The sequence below is a fragment of the Epinephelus moara genome, chromosome 5 (assembly GCF_006386435.1).
Source record: "Epinephelus moara isolate mb chromosome 5, YSFRI_EMoa_1.0, whole genome shotgun sequence".
NCBI classification, from domain to species: domain Eukaryota; kingdom Metazoa; phylum Chordata; class Actinopteri; order Perciformes; family Serranidae; genus Epinephelus; species Epinephelus moara.
Genome location: NC_065510.1, coordinates 28391111 through 28408577, shown reverse-complemented (window position 1 = coordinate 28408577; position 17467 = coordinate 28391111). Strand labels below are relative to the sequence as shown.

Genomic DNA, 17467 nt, shown 5'->3' with positions numbered 1-17467 from the left:
AGTTTCTTGCTCAAGAATACTTTGACATGCAGACTGGAGGAGCCAGATATCGAACCCTTGATCTCCAGATTAGTGGACAACCCGCTATACTACTGAGTCGTAGCTGTCCAGCAACAATTAACAACTGCACAGTTCTGATCACCGAAGCAAGACACAGGAACAGATCTGCTATTATTATTACTCTCTGGTGTATTTTATTATCATTACTCATCTCTCAGATAAATACAGTATCAAGCATCTCCTATATTAAAATGTCTTTAAAACAGCCGGTTTACTCAAATTGCAAAATCACATATTTTCCACTTATCTCTAGTGGCATCTAGCCCTGCACATAGTCTTGGATTTACCTGTTTAAGTTTTGAAATATTCACCTTTGAAACTTTTGCTGCCAGCCTTATCTGATGGACGTTTCACAAATCGATATAACACTTAACAGCAACTTATCTTGTAACAATGTTCTTGGTTACTCAGCTTATTCCAGCTACCTTCTGTTGAAGAAACTGACCCGACAGCAAAATTACATTCATTGTATTGGACTGAGGTGGCAGCAGGAGTGTCAGAGGTGGACATCTCAAAACCTCAGCACATTCCACTTAAACAGTCTACGAGGACAGATACAAGTGTGGTTAAGCAGGAAAACTATGTTGCTATTGCTATTGCTATTTGAGTGAACCCAGCCCTTTAAACTGTAAAATAAAATTAGCATTCAAGTCATGATCTATTGAGTAGTAAACATTCTTAAAACTGTTTGTTGAGCATGATTGCAGTGTTCATTGTCATCATTCATCATCATCATTCTTCTATAAAACCAGTTAAGGCATTCTGATTGGCTTAGTGATTGGCTACTCATCACCTACTCATCACCAGTCCCTTTCATGAGGCTCCCTGTATGGTATGCCTATAAGACTAAATACATCTTTTTCTGTCAGTGTAGGTAAGGGAGCGCCGCCGTGCACCTTCACGCTACCCTGTCGCACCACATCTTTGTTCAGCGAGTGCTCCGATAAGCTCATGTGTTTTGTCTTTGCCAGGGCTCTCATTGAACGGTTGAAGTGTGCCGACCCGGTGAAATACATGATGGCACAGGCGAACTCATTGTAGGGCACAACAATGATGTCCAGCCGGCGATGGCGGTGGCCGGGTCCCGGCAAACGGCACACACCCAAGTATTTCTTCTGCTCGCCATTCTCCTCGTGGCTCACCAGGTCGTCTGTTAAAAAGCCTTAGAAATAAACAGTTGGGTTGTTTTAGGTTTCACTTCAAGAAAACAAACCTGCGAATAAGACATGAGAAAATCCTTAACAGCTAAAGAAGAAGGAGCTTACCACTGTCATGGAGGATCTGTAACACCTTGCTGAAAACCCCCTTGTGGGATTTGCCATCAGGATGAGATATAAGTACATCAACATCTCCACATGTGGCCTTTCCCCGACGGTAGGAGCCACATGCCATCGCCACCAGGCCTGGGTCTATGGCATGGGTCGCGTCCTTCAGCTACACCCAAAAGAGAGACAAAATATAGGCTGTCATCTATCTGAGAGTGATGAGGGTTTTCTTTTCGTTTTGTTTTTTATCTTTGGCTTCTCAATAATAGAAAAGCACAGTGTTTATTTTGTATGTTCTCTTGTATTCCCCATGCCACTGGCAAATAAGTAAGCTCTTACCTGTCTGCAGCCAAATACTGGGAGGTAGGCTTTCTAAAGCATCACATATTATTTTGACAAGCCTGAGGGAGTACACATGCTTTAGTCATCTATCTAACGTGCACTTTCTATCTGGCAGCTTTGAAGGAAAAAGAAAATCCAAGTAATACAATATGAAAACAACTAGCGTTGTACTCAACGCTCTGGAGTGAACAGGTATCTGGCTAACTTAAGATGCAGCTACTTTTTTGAGTTTCAAGAGTTAGTTTTCCCCTTTGGGATGCTCCACTTTGTGAGAACACAGTCTGCTTTTCCCATTATCAACCAGTCAAGGAAAGCTGACACAAACTTTTTCCTACCTCAAGCTTACTGCTTCCAAATTACTGAAGGTTAGAGGGAGAATCTTTTTCAGAGATATCTCACCTCTTTGTTCTTGACTTAACATATTAAAGTGGTGAAAGATGCAGTCATCATCACAGAATCATACATGGCAAATGAAGACGCATTACCACTTTCTCTATGGCTGCTGCTTCTTCTCTGGGCATGCGATCCAGAAAGTCGTCGTAGTGCTTGAGTCCTATTTTCTGAGTGCTGGTCAGGTGGGCTTTTGTGCGGATGTCCTCCAGTGTGCGGAATCCCTGGAAGACAAATAACATTTTAAAGAAATTCTTCAAAGAATACAGACTGTTGTATATTAGACAGTTGCCTTCTGTTTCCTTCTTTCCTTAGTTATCAACCTAATTAGGAGTAAAAAAAAAAAAAAAATTACCCCACAGTGTTACTTCTACTCCTTACAGATTCTGATGAATGCAATGCATAATATAACAAATATTTTATGTTGAAGATCAGCTGTGGAGATGTCTGTCTTCTCACTAATAGAGTGGAACTAGATGGCACTGAGCCTGTGGTGCTAAAAGCGCCAAAAAAGTACATTTGAAAAACTCAAATTATGACCCGCTTACTCAAAATAATCTGCAAACCTTGTTGTGAGCAGTTCAAGTAGGAACTATTTTCTTCCTACTAACCTACGCCTGCATCACTGTGCAGAAGGAAGAGTGCATCTACTCATGGACGAGAGGTTCGTGTTCGAGATGTAAACATTAATGGCGTCCTCCTCGGCTGAGCTGTAACATTAGCTAGCTCAGTGGTGCTAGGTGAGCTAGAGGCAGATTCATGCTATACTTCTGCCCAGTGGTGCAATTGGAGGATGTAGAGATTCATGCTATACTTCTGCCCAGTGGTGCAATTGGAGGATGTAGTACAGTAGAGAGAAAATAGTTCCTACATGAAACTGCTCACAACAAGGTCTGTGGATTATCTTGAGTAACCAGGTCATGATTTCTGAAAAGAGACATTGCTGTTGAGTTTACGACCAATATTTCCAACAGAGGGCACTTCACACCAAAACAATCTAGATTGATAAATAGCACTAGAGGTAAGAGGAAAAGTATGTATTTTTGATGTGGGGGTGTACTGTCCCTTTAAATTTGGTTTTTAAAGAGTTATATAAGAGTTAGGTGAGAGGGTCTTTTACAGTTTGGAAATAAACTTGTCCATGCTCTCTGGCGGATAAACTATGTATGGAAGACACTATTTCTTAGTAACCTGCCTTTCTGCAAGTCCTTGTTACTTATCAAACAATGTACACCTAAACACCAATATCTACGCAATAAACTGATATCAGTACTATATCAGCCCGGCTGATTTATCAGCACAGCTTTTATCCAGAGTTTCAATCTGGACCAATCTGGACTGTATTTCTATTATCTGTTACTAGCCGCAGTTATCTTTTCACCAAGCTGTAAATTGTACTTTGATATGAGTAGCCTACGGGTAAATAAAACCTGTTACCTGAAATATTCTAATTTAATGTGTGTCTTTGTGTCTTACCTGTTGGTACCACAGCTGTGCAGTTTTAGCTCCTGCACCCCAGATGTTAGTAAAAAGCTCCAACACTGGCACAGCCTCCCCGATGTGATCTAGCTTCCGCAGGTGACCGCTCTCCATGATCTCATCAATTTTGTCGGCCATGCGTTTTCCAATTCCCGGGATCAGACAAGCCTCCTACAACAAATTAATAAAGGTTCTTATTCAAAAAGGAACATACCCAAAATAATTTGTATACTTGCCTGTCATGCAACAAAAAGTACTTGATACAGTATATCCAACAAACATACACATTACTGACACTACCAACAACATAACATTAAAGGCATACTGTGCAGGATTGTTGGTTAGTGTAAACCCAATCACCAGCGAAAGTAAAAGTAAAAGCCAACTCCAGATTGACTGTTTGGTGTTTCGCTTCGCTACATTTGCATTATTTTACCTTTTATATAAAGCCCTGAGCTCACATAAGCGCTGTTAGGGTACACACCCATAAACGTCCCGAGCAAAGAAAATAAGAAAAGCCAGGCAGAGGGCAGAGTCTCTGCAAAATAATACACCGCCACACACTTCCAGTGGGTCATAAGTGATGACTGAGAGGCATTACTTCTATATGAGTCTATACTTTTTTTTTTGGAAAATCCTGCATGGTATGTCTTTTGCAAGCATTTGCATTAGCCTACCTGATATGAGGTAACAGGCTTGTGGTAACTCTTCAGCGCGTTGACAGCTTTGGAGTAGCCCAGCGCCCTCCACTTGTCCCCCTGGTGTGTGTAGGCCTTGGCCAGCACTTCCAGTTTGTCTGTGATGTGTTTGTTGAAGTTGTTACTTTTGGACTGAGAGGACTGGGCACAGACCCACTTCCCTGAGACCACCTTCTGAGCAGCGGCGTCTGAACCGGGGTCGAGGCTGGGGCCTGGAGTCTGCTCTTTGGGGTGCTGGCCAGTGATGAGAGCTTCCAGGTCATTCTGAGAGACCCCATCTTCATCTCCTTGCACTTCCTCTTTGGTGTCTTGGAATGTCTGAGAGTGAAATGGAATGTTAAACTATAATAACAATCCAACGCACACAGACTTGTTGTTTTCATGTGTTCAAGGTCTAGCTTCTGTTTCCCTATTGTGCCAAATGATTAGTGACTGAAAGTCTGCAGAACCTGTAAAACCTGTAAACATGACCGGGAAACCTACCGTGTCTATGGTCTCGTCTTGCTTGGTTTGATCAGGCAGAGGCTCTACAATAGTTTCTACAGCAGGCTTGACACTCGGCAACTCTTCTTTAATGTTTTCATGCTGTGTTTCAGATTCCCTAAACGGGGAAAAAATAAAAAAAACTTTGTAAGAGGACTGACTGAATCTTCTTACAAATATCTGCTGCCTCAATGTCCACACAGTTTTGTAAATACTTTAATTTTAAGGGGTAAATGTGACCTACAAGTGAAAAGTAGATAAATGTTCACTATGGCTTACTTCTCTGTAGTGAACTAACGAGCACAAGTCTATGTATGTGATAAATTGGAAACATCATCAGATACACATGAGCATTCTGAAACAGTACTATTGGGTCACTTACCTCTTGGGTAAAAGAAGACTGTAGCTGTCAACATCCAGCAGTTGTTTCTCACTGATGCACAAACTCAACCACATGCATTTCACCAGTTGGACTCCAGAGGGCATACAATCCACTTTCAGTAAACGCAGAGCCCTGTCGCTGTCCATGTTGTCACCCACAACAACATGAGTGACAATGGGACACAGTGAACTCTCTGTCTGTCCTCCATTCTGCTGAATTTGTCTTTGAAAGATCTGGCATCTGGCATTTCCTATTCCAGCAGGCAGGATGTACACTGTGACACCATTAAAAGTGTTTCCTGGGACAAAAGAGAAGAGTGCGTTACAATGAGCAAACATGTTGCTTTTTCTGGCTTCTGCTTTTGTGTTTTTTGTGTTTTTTTGTGTTTTGTAATCTATGTCTTTTACGCAAGTTTAGAATTTCTTTTTAGGCCAATTATTCTAACTTTTCTCTCACACACACATACACTCACACACAGTAACAACCTGTGACTTCACATTCGTCAGGTTTCTTCTTCACTGGGGGTGCATCCTTTTCCTGGAACACTTTGGCTCTTTTAACTTTGGGGAAAGCTTTCATAATCCCGTGACGAGGCTCCATCTTCTCTCTTGTAGGGGGGCGCCAGTGGCCTGTGACATAGACAGCAGAATTGTGATGTTATGTATAACTTTGAAGAGTAAAACCCACACACAAATCTGAAACATGAGCTGTGTACTATTAATTTTGCACTACAATACAAGTCTAACAGTTTTTGAATATGTAGTAGGTTCACGCTGAAAGACTGACTGAATTTAGGTTTTTATTTGCCTTCAATACACAGACAGCGTGCCCCCTGTCAATATATTCCTGAATATCTTTATATTATCTAATCTTATAAAACTAATACATTAATCTGTATGTAATTTATTATTATTTAAATGTTGAATCTGATCAAGGTAGAGGTTATTTTAATTACTTAAGAAAAATCTACATTAACAAAACAATATAACTGATAACATGACCATTTCTGTTGAAAGTAAAGTAGCAGTCTGCAAGGACCTCAAATTTGTTTTAAGGTTACAGTACCAAAGTAAAGGTAATTTGTGTCATGTCACCACTGCAATTTGATTGACGCCTTCATAGTATCAAATCTGGACACAGACTAGCAGGAAGTGGGAGCTGTCTGGGCTTGTCCTCAGTGTAAATAATATCCAGATAACATTAGCTTACACAGCAGTTAATTCTGCTTCGTACAACAGGCTGAGAAATCTGTATGTGATATAACTATATACAAAAAATAACATACATTAGAAAAAAGATATATAGTTAGTGATAGCTAACTCGCTTTAGCTTATTATAACGTTAGAACGAGCAAACGGTCGGTAATTAGACTGCTTTAACTTATTTTTTCAGTCAATATTTAAATTAAGCTTTAGGTTATTTCAACATATCCGAATATAATTTAATATTTGAAGCATAAAACTCTTAAAAGTGTAATATTTTGGCTCTTACCCCTGTTCAGATGGAACCATGCGTACACAAAACACGAAGAGCCAAACCGGACAACATTCCGTTTAAATGTTTCACTTCCGGGTTATTGTTTTATTTTTATTTATCTATTGTCTTTTTAGATGTAAATTGTATCTTATTATAAACTGACTGTACATTACATCGTGTTTGCTTTTAATAACTTATAGATTTATAAATTCGTGTTAATTCTAAAAAATAATTTCCTAATTTAATACGTTTGGGACCTCAGTTGCTGTGGTTACGCTTTGAGTCCGGAAGTGGCTCTCTTCAACAGAAACAGCTTCAGAAACATGGCTGTGCAAAGCTGGATTGATATCCTGAAATCGTCCAAGAAAACAGCTTTGATACACGATGGTGAGTAAGTTACAAAGAAGAGCAAGTTATTCTAATAGATAATAGATAGACAGCGTGAATAGTTGATCATTATTAGTATCATTTTGCCTGAATTAACTCAGACTGTTAGCTTTCCAGCTAACATTAGTGTCACTAGGCAGCAAGCAGGTGGTACAGCTGGTCCTTTAGCACATTACACACGTTGATTTAACAGAAATGGGCGGTGAAACACACACAATAAAAGACATTTAGATAATTTCTCAACAGCCTGTCGCCAGTTTCGCGCAATTTCTGGTACGTGTCTCAGAAAAAGAGGCACAATGTGACTCACTGCTCTCTGGCTGTCTTTACAGTCTAGTTAAGAGATCTATTAGCATCTCTGCTGACTTTTTCACTAATCCCTGAAATAGTACCATTTATCTATTCTTAGTATTCTTAGTGGTTTCGGAATACAGAAATTATAGCTTTTTTATTTGACCAAAAATTAATTAATATTGTAGTTTACAAATTGAACGACATATTTAATATAATACTCACTATTCTAGCACCATCACATGTAATGTTGTGTTAGCACTGACACCAGTTGATTTGTGTTAGAAACACATCATAGTATTTTGTTTTTGTTAGGTTTTTTTATTTGTTTTTGTCTAGTTTGTATAAAAATATTTCCAAATTCCATCTTTAGGAAAAAGGAAGATCCACTACCTCTTTACAGATGGAAAAGAAATGGCAGAGGAGTATGACTTACAAACAGATGAGCTCATCGGTAAGCAACAGGTCTTGAGGGTCACACAGCAGCATATAGCTTCTGGCATTTTGAATTTCAATGGCATTCGTTTATGTGTCTTACCAAAATGTGTGATACTTTCAGTACGAAAGTGGCGTAATAAAAGCACACTTGGAGCAAAGGGCCAATGGCAGGTAGAAGTTGGGGAGCCAATTGCGGGCCCTGTCACTTCTTTGGATTCGGATGTGATCAAGGAGAACTGCTCCAATGTGGGTTTCTTTTATGTTCTTTGTGACTGTGACTTTATAATTAGAATTTAACTACTTCATTATCCGATGTGCATTTTTGTTTGTCTTAGTTCACTTTGATCCATTTTAAAGAAAAACTCCAGTAAATGTCATGTCTGTAAAATGGATTTGAATGCCTCTGCTTCCACAGCCTGTATTCATGCGTAAAGACACAAAGTCCAGCTTCCAGTGGCGAATCCGCAACCTCCCCTACCCCAAAGACGTCTTCAGCGTTTCTGCGGAGCCGTCTGAGAGATGCATCATCATAAAAACCTCCAACAAAAAGTAAATATGCATGAGAACACTGGGGTTCCCCTTCCATCTTTTCATTCACTTACCACACTTGTACACTTGTTGCATGTAATCCTTGTGTCCTCCCTATAGATGGCACTGTGCACAATGCATTCGCCTATACAGTGGCGTGACAAACCCATGACATCCTCTCTGTGTCTTCCCAGGTATTATAAGAAGTTCAGTGTTGCTGATTTAGATCGCAGTCAGCTGCCATTGGACGACTCCGCCCTCAGCTTCACTCACGCCAATAACACTTTAATTGTCAGTGTAAGTCCAACACAACAATTAAAACCACTGATGTTATGTTACCCAGTGTTTTAAATATAAAGATGCAAGCATTAAAGCTTGATTCTTTTTTAATATGTTCTCACCTTAAATCTTGCGTGAAGGGAATCAATCTGGATAGCTGCAAAAGTATCTTAAGAATATAATATTTTAAGTTTGTCTATTGTATTTTATGCAGATCATGGGGATTAGATACAAGTCCAGAATCTGAACTCCATTTTTTTCTCTTTGCACCTGTCACTCTCCTAAGTTCTTGACATTACAATATTTTTTATGCTTTTTATGCTTTATATCTTGCACGCTCTTCCAACATGATCACAGTGACGGATTTGCAGGAGGGAGACGGAGAGACTGTTGAAGTAATTATTTTTCTTCTCCCTTGTCCAGTACAAGAAACCTAAGGAGATCTTAACCCTTGAACAGGAGCTACTGAAGGAGCTGAAGAAACTGAAGGGAACCAGCGAAGGGGACGTCGACTGCAAGACTCAGTGAATTCCAACTGTGGGAGTGGGAGGATGATTCTGTGTTGCATTCAAAGCAGAACCTCGCTGCGTTATTTTCCAGTCACATGTGAGCCCTTGTTTATTTTTCTTTCATGGATCCCTTCATTGAGAAGACCTTTGCAAAGTGCCTTGTCAATGGTTTAAGGCTTCTAATTGTGTTTACTAATGAGATGGTTCATTTATTGTTAGAGTTGTTAGTGTTGAAAGTTGCTCTGCCATCTATATTTGATACAGACATATTCTGCAAAACATACTATGTGTGTTTTGATGTCTCATGAACAGATTTATTAACTTTGTAGCTGAACTGTGACATTATGAATGGAATTATGAAATGAAGTATTTACATAAAAAAAGTTGATTTGTATCACAACAGTGTCTATTTTTGCTTATTGTTACCAAACCTACTCTGGAGCAATTTTGATGGGGGTCACATAACCTACCACCCTCCTTTCATTGATGTCCTTGTAAAACACTCAAAACACACAATGCCTCATCCCTGTTCGTTCCGGGGTCACTGTTACGAGCACAACCCATTTGTGTTAACTGAATACCCTCATGTTCCTTGCATGTAGTGGGCCACCCTGAAAGCCATTACTGAAACTCTGGTGAACGAGTGAGCTAGTGTTACTGTTTCCCTTTACAACAGAGGGTCACTCTGACTCTGGGGTCCATGGCTAAGAACTACACACACACAAGTTAGAAATAGGCGCAACTGCTCCAGATGGATTGGATATTATTGTCTTAACAGGGACAAATATAAAAATGATATTTCGTGTTTCTTGATTCTTGAGTTCTATGTATATATGATATGTAGAGAAGGAAAAGAATCGCACAGATCCTCGCTTCAGAATGGGGTATTTGTCTACTTTTTCATTTAAAAAAACACACTGTCCAGTCAGAAATACTTAGACAGTGGATAAAAAAATAACAGTGCTGTTTAAAAGAGACAATGCCATTTAAATATAGCTTGTTTTAACCGTGTGATTCCTTGCATTTTTTACCACTTGTCCAAACCCAGAGAGCAAGTGCAAAAAGCAGAGACAAAACCACAGGTCTCTCTCGCCATTGTGCTTTGTCTTCTTCCAGATGGAAAGAACAGGAATACAAGAAAACATTTTGAACCCAGTCTGTCCTGTTGTTTTGCAAATTCTTGTGCGAGACTTTTTTTTTTAAAACTCTTGACAAAAATGCATACTTGATCAGGTAGTGTTTGAGTGTTCGGTGTGTTAATACTGAATTCAGCTTGTAAGAGGTATTCGCTGTTGAATACCAAAGCATTCATTCTGAGGTCTTAATTTTCGTTTTTTAGTTTAATGCTTTACAATCTTCAGAGCTGGAGCTGCTGTCAAAACAAATTCCCGCGGGCAGCAAACACCGACTAACAAATTGGACATCCAGCTCATGCACTGTGAGAGCAGCCGAGTCCCTCTGTTCAGGGTCTTCTTCCTCCCCTGTCGTTTGGCCTCTGATGGTCATGCTCAACTGCTTCTGGGAAGAGGGTTTCTTTTCTGCCTCCCTTTCATTCCCGAATGCCTCTTCCCAGCCATTCCCCCTCTTTCAGCCGATGCCACATTTTGCCACACAGGCCCCGACGCTTTCTCTGCAACTCCCTCTCCGCAAACCTCCCCCCCTCTCCTCCAGCCCCTTACCCCTCCCTGTGTGACTGGCTTCTTTTTGATAACTGACCCCTCCTCGTGTTATTATTCGAACCCACTATTGTATAACATGCCCTTTTATATGAGGTTTCACAAAGGGCCCATTTGATCAGAGGGTTACGGTGTGCGATCGTGAGAAATGCAACTACATGGTGGTAACCTTTGTTTGGGCCAAAATGGTGGGCTGACCTCATCGCTTTTAATGCATAGCTCGGGCCATTCAGGCCCAAGTCTCACTTGCTGAGCACATTGAATTCAGTAGCCTGTCACAGATATTGCCCCTCAGTTATCTGGGTCTCCAGCTTGAAGAAGAAGAAAAAAAAAACAACAGTTTTTGGGGGCGACCAACAATGTATGCTAGCTTTCCGTCCCAAAACAACCACACAAGAGAAAAGCCGAGCAGCTTGTGAACAGATTCTTTAGTGGTTTTAATATACACTCTACAATAAATATTTCCATCATTTGACACAATTTACATTTTTACAGTAAAAATATATTCATATATGTAGAAAAAAACAGGTTAAAAATTCTCCAGAATGGCCTCCTAAAGGCAGGATAGCATGTCAACTGAGACTCAGATGCTGTAACCACAAGGAAATCCACAGATAGCTGCCGTGTCTAGCTTCATTGTACTCATTTCTCTTTTAAACATTCTTTGTTGCAGAGCTGGCTAACATCTAACCAGAGGTTTTCATTCATGAAAACATCGTACTTTAAATGCCCCTCGATTTAATAAGTAAAAATCTGTCCTACAGTCTGTCTGAATTGAAAATAACTAGCAGATTAGATAGTCAATGGTTACATAAAATCCAGTACAAAGAATTACACAAAGTCCACAAAATGAGGCAAAAAGTGTATGGGCACTTGACTGTAAAAGTTAATTTCTCTGAGAGCACTTGTTTCCCCTTGTAGTGGTTCTTCTGCGCTGGTTCATCCACAGTTCTCCCTCAGTGGTTTTAGTCCTCAGCGGCCCCCTGGGCGCTGGTGATGGGAATGTTTAGTCCGCTTGCTCAAAGGGTGTGCGGGGACACGCAGAGGAAGGACATCAAACGGTCTCCTCTCGCTCAGCAAGTGCCCCCTGGGTAGACGCTTCATGAAGTGGGCCTCCCTCTGGTGCTGCTTGGTCTTGGAGGCCTTCCTCGGACGGCCCTTGCGTGTGAAAGCCATGTACCAGCCCTCGTACTTGGCGTTCTGCAGTGCCGTGTAGTTGTTTTCCAGAACAATCTCAGTGAAGATGCAGTCTTTGCCTCGTCCTTTCCGCTGGGAGAGAAAAAGAGAGGAGGGTGGGGGGGAGAGAGAAGTTGAGGTATCTTGGACAATTTCCAGGAAGCAGAAACATCATCTTCATTCCAAACAATCAAATACCCTTTGAAACCTTGAGAGGGCTGCGCAGACAAAACTCAAAATCAAATTTGTTCTGGCTTCGAATGCGTCTCGACAACATGTTGCCATAAGCTGCAAATCTGGAATAACATTTCCAGGGAAGAAACAAACTTCAAGATGTTGCCGCAGTTATACGCAGCCACAAAGCTATGAATTCCAGATTACCTTGCCGATCAGCTTCCCCCTCTTGTTCATACATATGTAGTATCCTGTCTTCACCCCTTTAATGCGGACACGACTTCCAAAAGAGTCCGTCTCCACCTCCAGTTTAGCTGCACAGACAAAACACATCACAAGTAATGAGATGACACAGTTCTGACATGGTGCTGCAGACTCAGGTTATGAAGTTACAGTGTGTGAGACAAATGTATTCTCTACGTATGATGGAGACTGTAATAAAGTGGAGTTACATCATGTCATCATTAAATGTCACTAAACGGTTTTCGATCATGAGCAGTGAACCAGAATCATGAAGATGACATATAAATCCCCTCTTAACCCTTTTATGCTCCAGTAGCCGCCTTTAACAAAGCATGCAGGCCTTCCAAAATAGCACCAAATGATAGTGATTTTGCACAGCGCGATTGTTGTCGGACGTCTGTAAATGCTGTGCTGTGATGCAGTTCAGACTGGGGATAAAGGAGAGTGAGAATACTGCGGTCAGGGACACAGCCACAAGCACAGAGCAGCGGTCAGATTTGGGCCGCTTACAAGAGTGACACCCACTTAGGATGTGTAGCCAATGTGTGCATGACTGACTCCCTCTCCCTGTGTGTGTGTGTGTGTGTGTGTGTGTGTGTGTGTGTGTGTGTGTGTGTGTGTGTGTGTGTAGGCCGAGAAATTTAAAAGACAAAAGAGCACACAGGAGAGGCAAGGAGAGGAAAAGGTATAAAGTGAAGATGCTGACTTCACCGCTCCTTATAAATTGAGTCATACATTGAGTTGTAAAGCAATGAAAATTCCTCATAAAATAAGCCTCCAAAAAGCAGGCAGCAGCAGCAGGCACAGAGACGGGGATGGATGGTGGTGGCTGTGGTGGAAAGATGGCTAGACACACCAAAACCCTTTTGGTGACAGGATTTAAGTTTAAGACACTTTTTCCCCCTGGTTGCTGCACAGAGTCTCTCCCTCAAGTTCATCATAACAGGTGTCAAGGACTTTCTACGCTGGCAACACACTAGAGAAATAAATCATCTCCATAAGGCCATAAAAGATGGCAACACTGATGCCACTAACGATGTTTACAATTGCTACTCCTTTTTCTCCTGGCTCACACACTTTCCTACAGGCTGCCAAAGACGACAGAATTTATACGGCTTTTCAACACCGCCCCGCGCACCGTTGAATTTAAACAACTCCCGTGTTTGTAATGTGCATGTTTCCTTCTTTTATTGTCTTCCTGAGGTTTAAAAAAGCAGTGAAATGTAAGAAAAGATGGCCTTTAGCTGTCAGCAGGTTTGATAAATCTGGCTATAACACACCAGGGCTTCGAGTAAAGTTGCTTCATCATTTCAAAGACGATAAAAAGTTCTCTGCTTGAATATATTAGCACATGTGGACATTTGTTGGGCTATTTTTAATTATAGTATTTTTAAATACGTCATTATTGGTGAGTTTTGCTAGGCTAAATGTATAGAAGGTTATGAGAAGGTGTATTCTCGCGATATTTTGATTATTTGTCTCGTACATTGAGTAGGTACTGCCGCGCGTGCTGCTTAAATTGATTCACAATTCAGTTTTTTTTTTTTTGTTATTTAAAGTGTGTTTTTTCTCCTTCAATCATCCCCAACACTCTTTTTATTTCCTACCGTGCACGGCTCCGTCGTCTCCGTTGGCGTTCACCCTCTTGTTGCCGAGGACCTGGACGTGTTTCCCGCTGGTGCGGCTGTACAGCTGGTAGGTCCGAGTCAACCTGCGGCTCATCCGGTCCGACAGCCGGCTCTGCTCGGTGACATGGTGCTTGAAATTCGGAGGGGACTGCACAGTGTTCTGTCGGACAATAGGAAACACATGTCACGAAATATGAAATTACTTTTTAATGTCGCAGTTTTTTTCTTTTCTTTGCAACTCAGGAAAGCCTCAACAGTGTGCAGACTAAGACTTGCCAGTCAAACAGCCGAGGCCCAGGCCCACAGTTCATTATGTCATTCATCACATTTAAATAATACATCCAGCTTTTTTCTTCTTTCATTTATTTGTTCATCTTTTTTTTTTCTTTCTTTTTGGAGATGCTTTCATGGACCCTCGGGGATGACATTTCCCTCTGATAGGTTGCTTTTACCACCGATGATCTTTCACCCCTTCTTGACTTCTTCTCTTTTTTCTCTCATTTCAGCCGCTCTCCATCCACATGTGTTTTAACAATTACTTTTTAGGCTGGAGCTTACCTCTTTTCAAGATGTTTGAATTGTTGCCAATTGCCATAGCACTCATAATAAAATGTTTTCATTGTTATTGCAGCCTATTGCACATGCAGAGACGCACGGCGCCTGCATACCTGTTAACTTTTACCTACTTAATTATAGAATTTACGCAACATTAATGCTTTTTATTGAAGTGAAAATGTGGGTTACCTGTGCGTAAAAGCAAAGCGCCGTGAACTGAAGTAACCTGAAGGGAAAACAGAAAAAAAAAATTAAAACCTGTTGCTTGAATTTGAGTCACACAGTCAGCTATATTATCTTGACCGCTCTTTACTTACAGATAACCTAACCTCGATGTTCTCAGCCTCATCTTGTAATAGTTCAAATATTGCTTCATGAATACTCCACTGATTCGCTGCTGGAAGCTCTCGGAAATAAAGTTCCTCCTGATGGAGATTTCAGATCGGTTTTATCCCCCTCTTGTGACACATAGAAGGTGATAGCCGTGACAATTAAGAGATCCAAAACTGTCAGGGTCCCATGCAGATACAGTATCAGCTCTCCTCTCTGCTGAAACATTAAAAAAAGTCCAGAAGGTTTAAAGGCGCTGCGGTGCCAATCCAACGTGAAAGTCCGGAGAGAAAGTGTCGCTGTCACCAAACTGCCTCCATCAAATCCGCTCCGTGTCAATCACTCTTTCAGTAATGAAGCTTTCAAGTCGAAATAAATCCTCTCTGACATCCTATAGCAGAGCAGTGGCGATTATTTTGAGTTTTACGCACGGATCTTTACGCATCAGCGGTTATAGATGCGCGCTGTGAATTTCCTGAAAATGAGTGATTAAATGAATATTGAATGAATCCCACGTGCACCGACACGGCATTATTGGTCAGCTGTGTTGTTACGGCAATGATGCCACAGCTGTCCTTCTATAAGATGCATAGATAGTAAAATCTCCAACGTCAAGCTTCCTCCCACACGTGTGTGTTTCTTGCGGTCGCCTCCAGTCCACATACAGCATCTGTCTCCCTCTACATTTAAATACTTTAACTTGCGGGAAAGTCAATATCCTCGGCGAGAGCAGGCGGAGCGTTCGAGCTGGAGCCAATTTGAAACTGAATACTTATTAAAACACTTTGCCTGCACCTATTTGCTCACAGATCCACAAACACAGAATCCATCAGTAAGTTGAATGTATAGAATTAAACAAGATGAAAGAAAGACATATATTGTCTCTCATAAACAAAGGGGCTTATTTTTGAGTTTAACATGCAGGTTAAAAATCTAATATATCAGCATGTCTTCTAAAATGTTTTTAACTAAGCATTTATCCACAATCACACACATTATTCACGCACACGTCGTGATATTACTGCATCTTCATCCATGTAAAATCACACAGCACTTGGTTTTCTATAAGCAGAAATGTCCACATGGAAAAATTCCCTGGCATGTACTTAAGAAAATCTACAGTTACATTAACTTATTCCCTGACTGCAGGTTAGAGGTTGTTTGGTGGTCCCCCAGGACAGACCTTGATGTACTTTTTCATCCTACATATGTAAGTAATATGTATTCCATGTGAACACATGACACAGAATGGTTTTCACATAACATCTAAAGCCTTCGCCTTGGATACAAATGCTCTCTTGCTCACACAATCATTCTTCCATAACTTCTCACAAACCTGGTTTGATTTTCAAAAGTGTGTCCCGGGCCCTGGGTCTGCTACTTTCACAGCATGGCTTCGTACACTACATCATGCAATTATATTGTAATTATTCTTTGTGACAACAAAGCAGCAGGGTTTCCTGCAAGGGAACATGACTGTTACACACTTGTCTGATAGGGAAGAAAGGGGGCGGCTGGAACATGGGACACTTTGAACTCTAGCCTGTCAGGAACAGACTCTCAACTTGATCAACTGTGTAGACGAACAAACACTGGGAGAAAATAGCTATGAATAAAGATTTTAAAGTAGCCTTTTCTCTGTAAATTAAGTGTATTTTGTGTGTAACAGCCACACACTCTCACAGCTAATGAGATAGGTGAAGTATTGCATTTGAAATACAGGTAGTATAATTTTAATCCAGATTATGCATACCCCAAATATGTTAAAGTGTTGCATTTCCTTCCTGACTCTGAGATGTCTCTGAATTGTTTTTCTATTTGGTATTGTAACAGAAAAATGTAAGATATTTGCACCAGATTTTAAATGTGTCTTAAAGGAATACTCACCCACAAAATGACTATTTACATATCAATTACTCACCCTGTGTTACCTCGAATTCGGGAGGAAAACTTTTCTTGCCTCCACAGTGAGTGATGAAATTGAAGCCATAGGGGTTCATGTTTAGCAGCAAAACTATTTCATAACATTAATTTACAAACACTCACACAGCTCCTGCAGTAAAATCCAACTGTGTTTCAATAACCACACTATTAAGTATGCCAAAAAGACTTTGTATTCCAATACATTGTATGTCAAATGCACTATGCCAAAAATACCAGGATGTTGTAATGCATCTGGTTGCATTTTTTGCAGTATGCAAGCCAGCATGCTTTTCTGGTTATTCTGACCCACAGTCCTTTGCACAGTGGAAGATGCTTCACATTGACTGAGCTGCAAACAGATGGCAGCTCACTGACAGCTGACAGACGCTGCAATGACGGATGACAGACTGATGACCGGTCAGATAGTAGTAATAATAGAATATTAATTGTTTAAGTGAACAACATAACCATAAAGATTAATGCCAACAAAAAAATGAAAATAACAATGACAGAGAAATGTATATGTAGGCTAGTTTTACTGTTGTGAATATAAAATTTGAGAATGTATGCAGAAATAAATGACTTAAAAGTTAAAACTCTCTCCGTGTTGACCTCTGTCTCTATCTGGTGAGAGAGCGAATAACTTTCTGTTTCAAGGTAACGCATATATGAACAAGGGGGTCAAAGCTTAGGGCACAATGTTATGATGAAGTAGTATGTCCCGATTTTCAACAGTTCATACTTTGTAAGGGTAG

At 40.7% G+C, this 17467-nt stretch overlaps 3 protein-coding genes across 4 annotated transcripts; 1 reads left to right on the top strand and 2 right to left on the bottom strand.

The window, feature by feature from the left end:
• Window positions 1-169: 169 nt before the first annotated feature.
• Window positions 170-6648, bottom strand: poll (polymerase (DNA directed), lambda). The gene is made up of 9 exons (XM_050045230.1): window positions 6591-6648; window positions 5585-5728; window positions 5100-5397; window positions 4718-4835; window positions 4214-4552; window positions 3534-3707; window positions 2153-2281; window positions 1326-1494; window positions 170-1222 (listed from the first exon to the last, which is right to left on the bottom strand). The coding sequence occupies exons 2-9, from the start codon at window positions 5697-5699 to the stop codon at window positions 861-863; spliced, it is 1704 nt and encodes a 567-aa protein (XP_049901187.1). The 5' UTR covers window positions 5700-5728; window positions 6591-6648; the 3' UTR covers window positions 170-860.
• A 206-nt stretch (window positions 6649-6854) lies between these two features.
• Window positions 6855-9407, top strand: dpcd (deleted in primary ciliary dyskinesia homolog (mouse)). Of its 2 annotated transcripts, none has more exons than XM_050044533.1 (6): window positions 6855-6962; window positions 7627-7707; window positions 7813-7937; window positions 8107-8240; window positions 8414-8516; window positions 8922-9407. In XM_050044533.1, the coding sequence occupies exons 1-6, from the start codon at window positions 6899-6901 to the stop codon at window positions 9024-9026; spliced, it is 612 nt and encodes a 203-aa protein (XP_049900490.1). In that variant the 5' UTR covers window positions 6855-6898; the 3' UTR covers window positions 9027-9407. The 2 variants fall into 2 exon arrangements, with proteins under 2 accessions (XP_049900490.1, XP_049900491.1); XM_050044534.1 differs by having other exon boundaries at window positions 6862-6962; window positions 8414-8510.
• A 1704-nt stretch (window positions 9408-11111) lies between these two features.
• Window positions 11112-15471, bottom strand: fgf8b (fibroblast growth factor 8b). Its single transcript, XM_050044546.1, has 5 exons — window positions 14777-15471; window positions 14649-14685; window positions 13884-14064; window positions 12241-12347; window positions 11112-11952 (listed from the first exon to the last, which is right to left on the bottom strand). The coding sequence occupies exons 1-5, from the start codon at window positions 14833-14835 to the stop codon at window positions 11656-11658; spliced, it is 681 nt and encodes a 226-aa protein (XP_049900503.1). The 5' UTR covers window positions 14836-15471; the 3' UTR covers window positions 11112-11655.
• Window positions 15472-17467: the final 1996 nt, after the last annotated feature.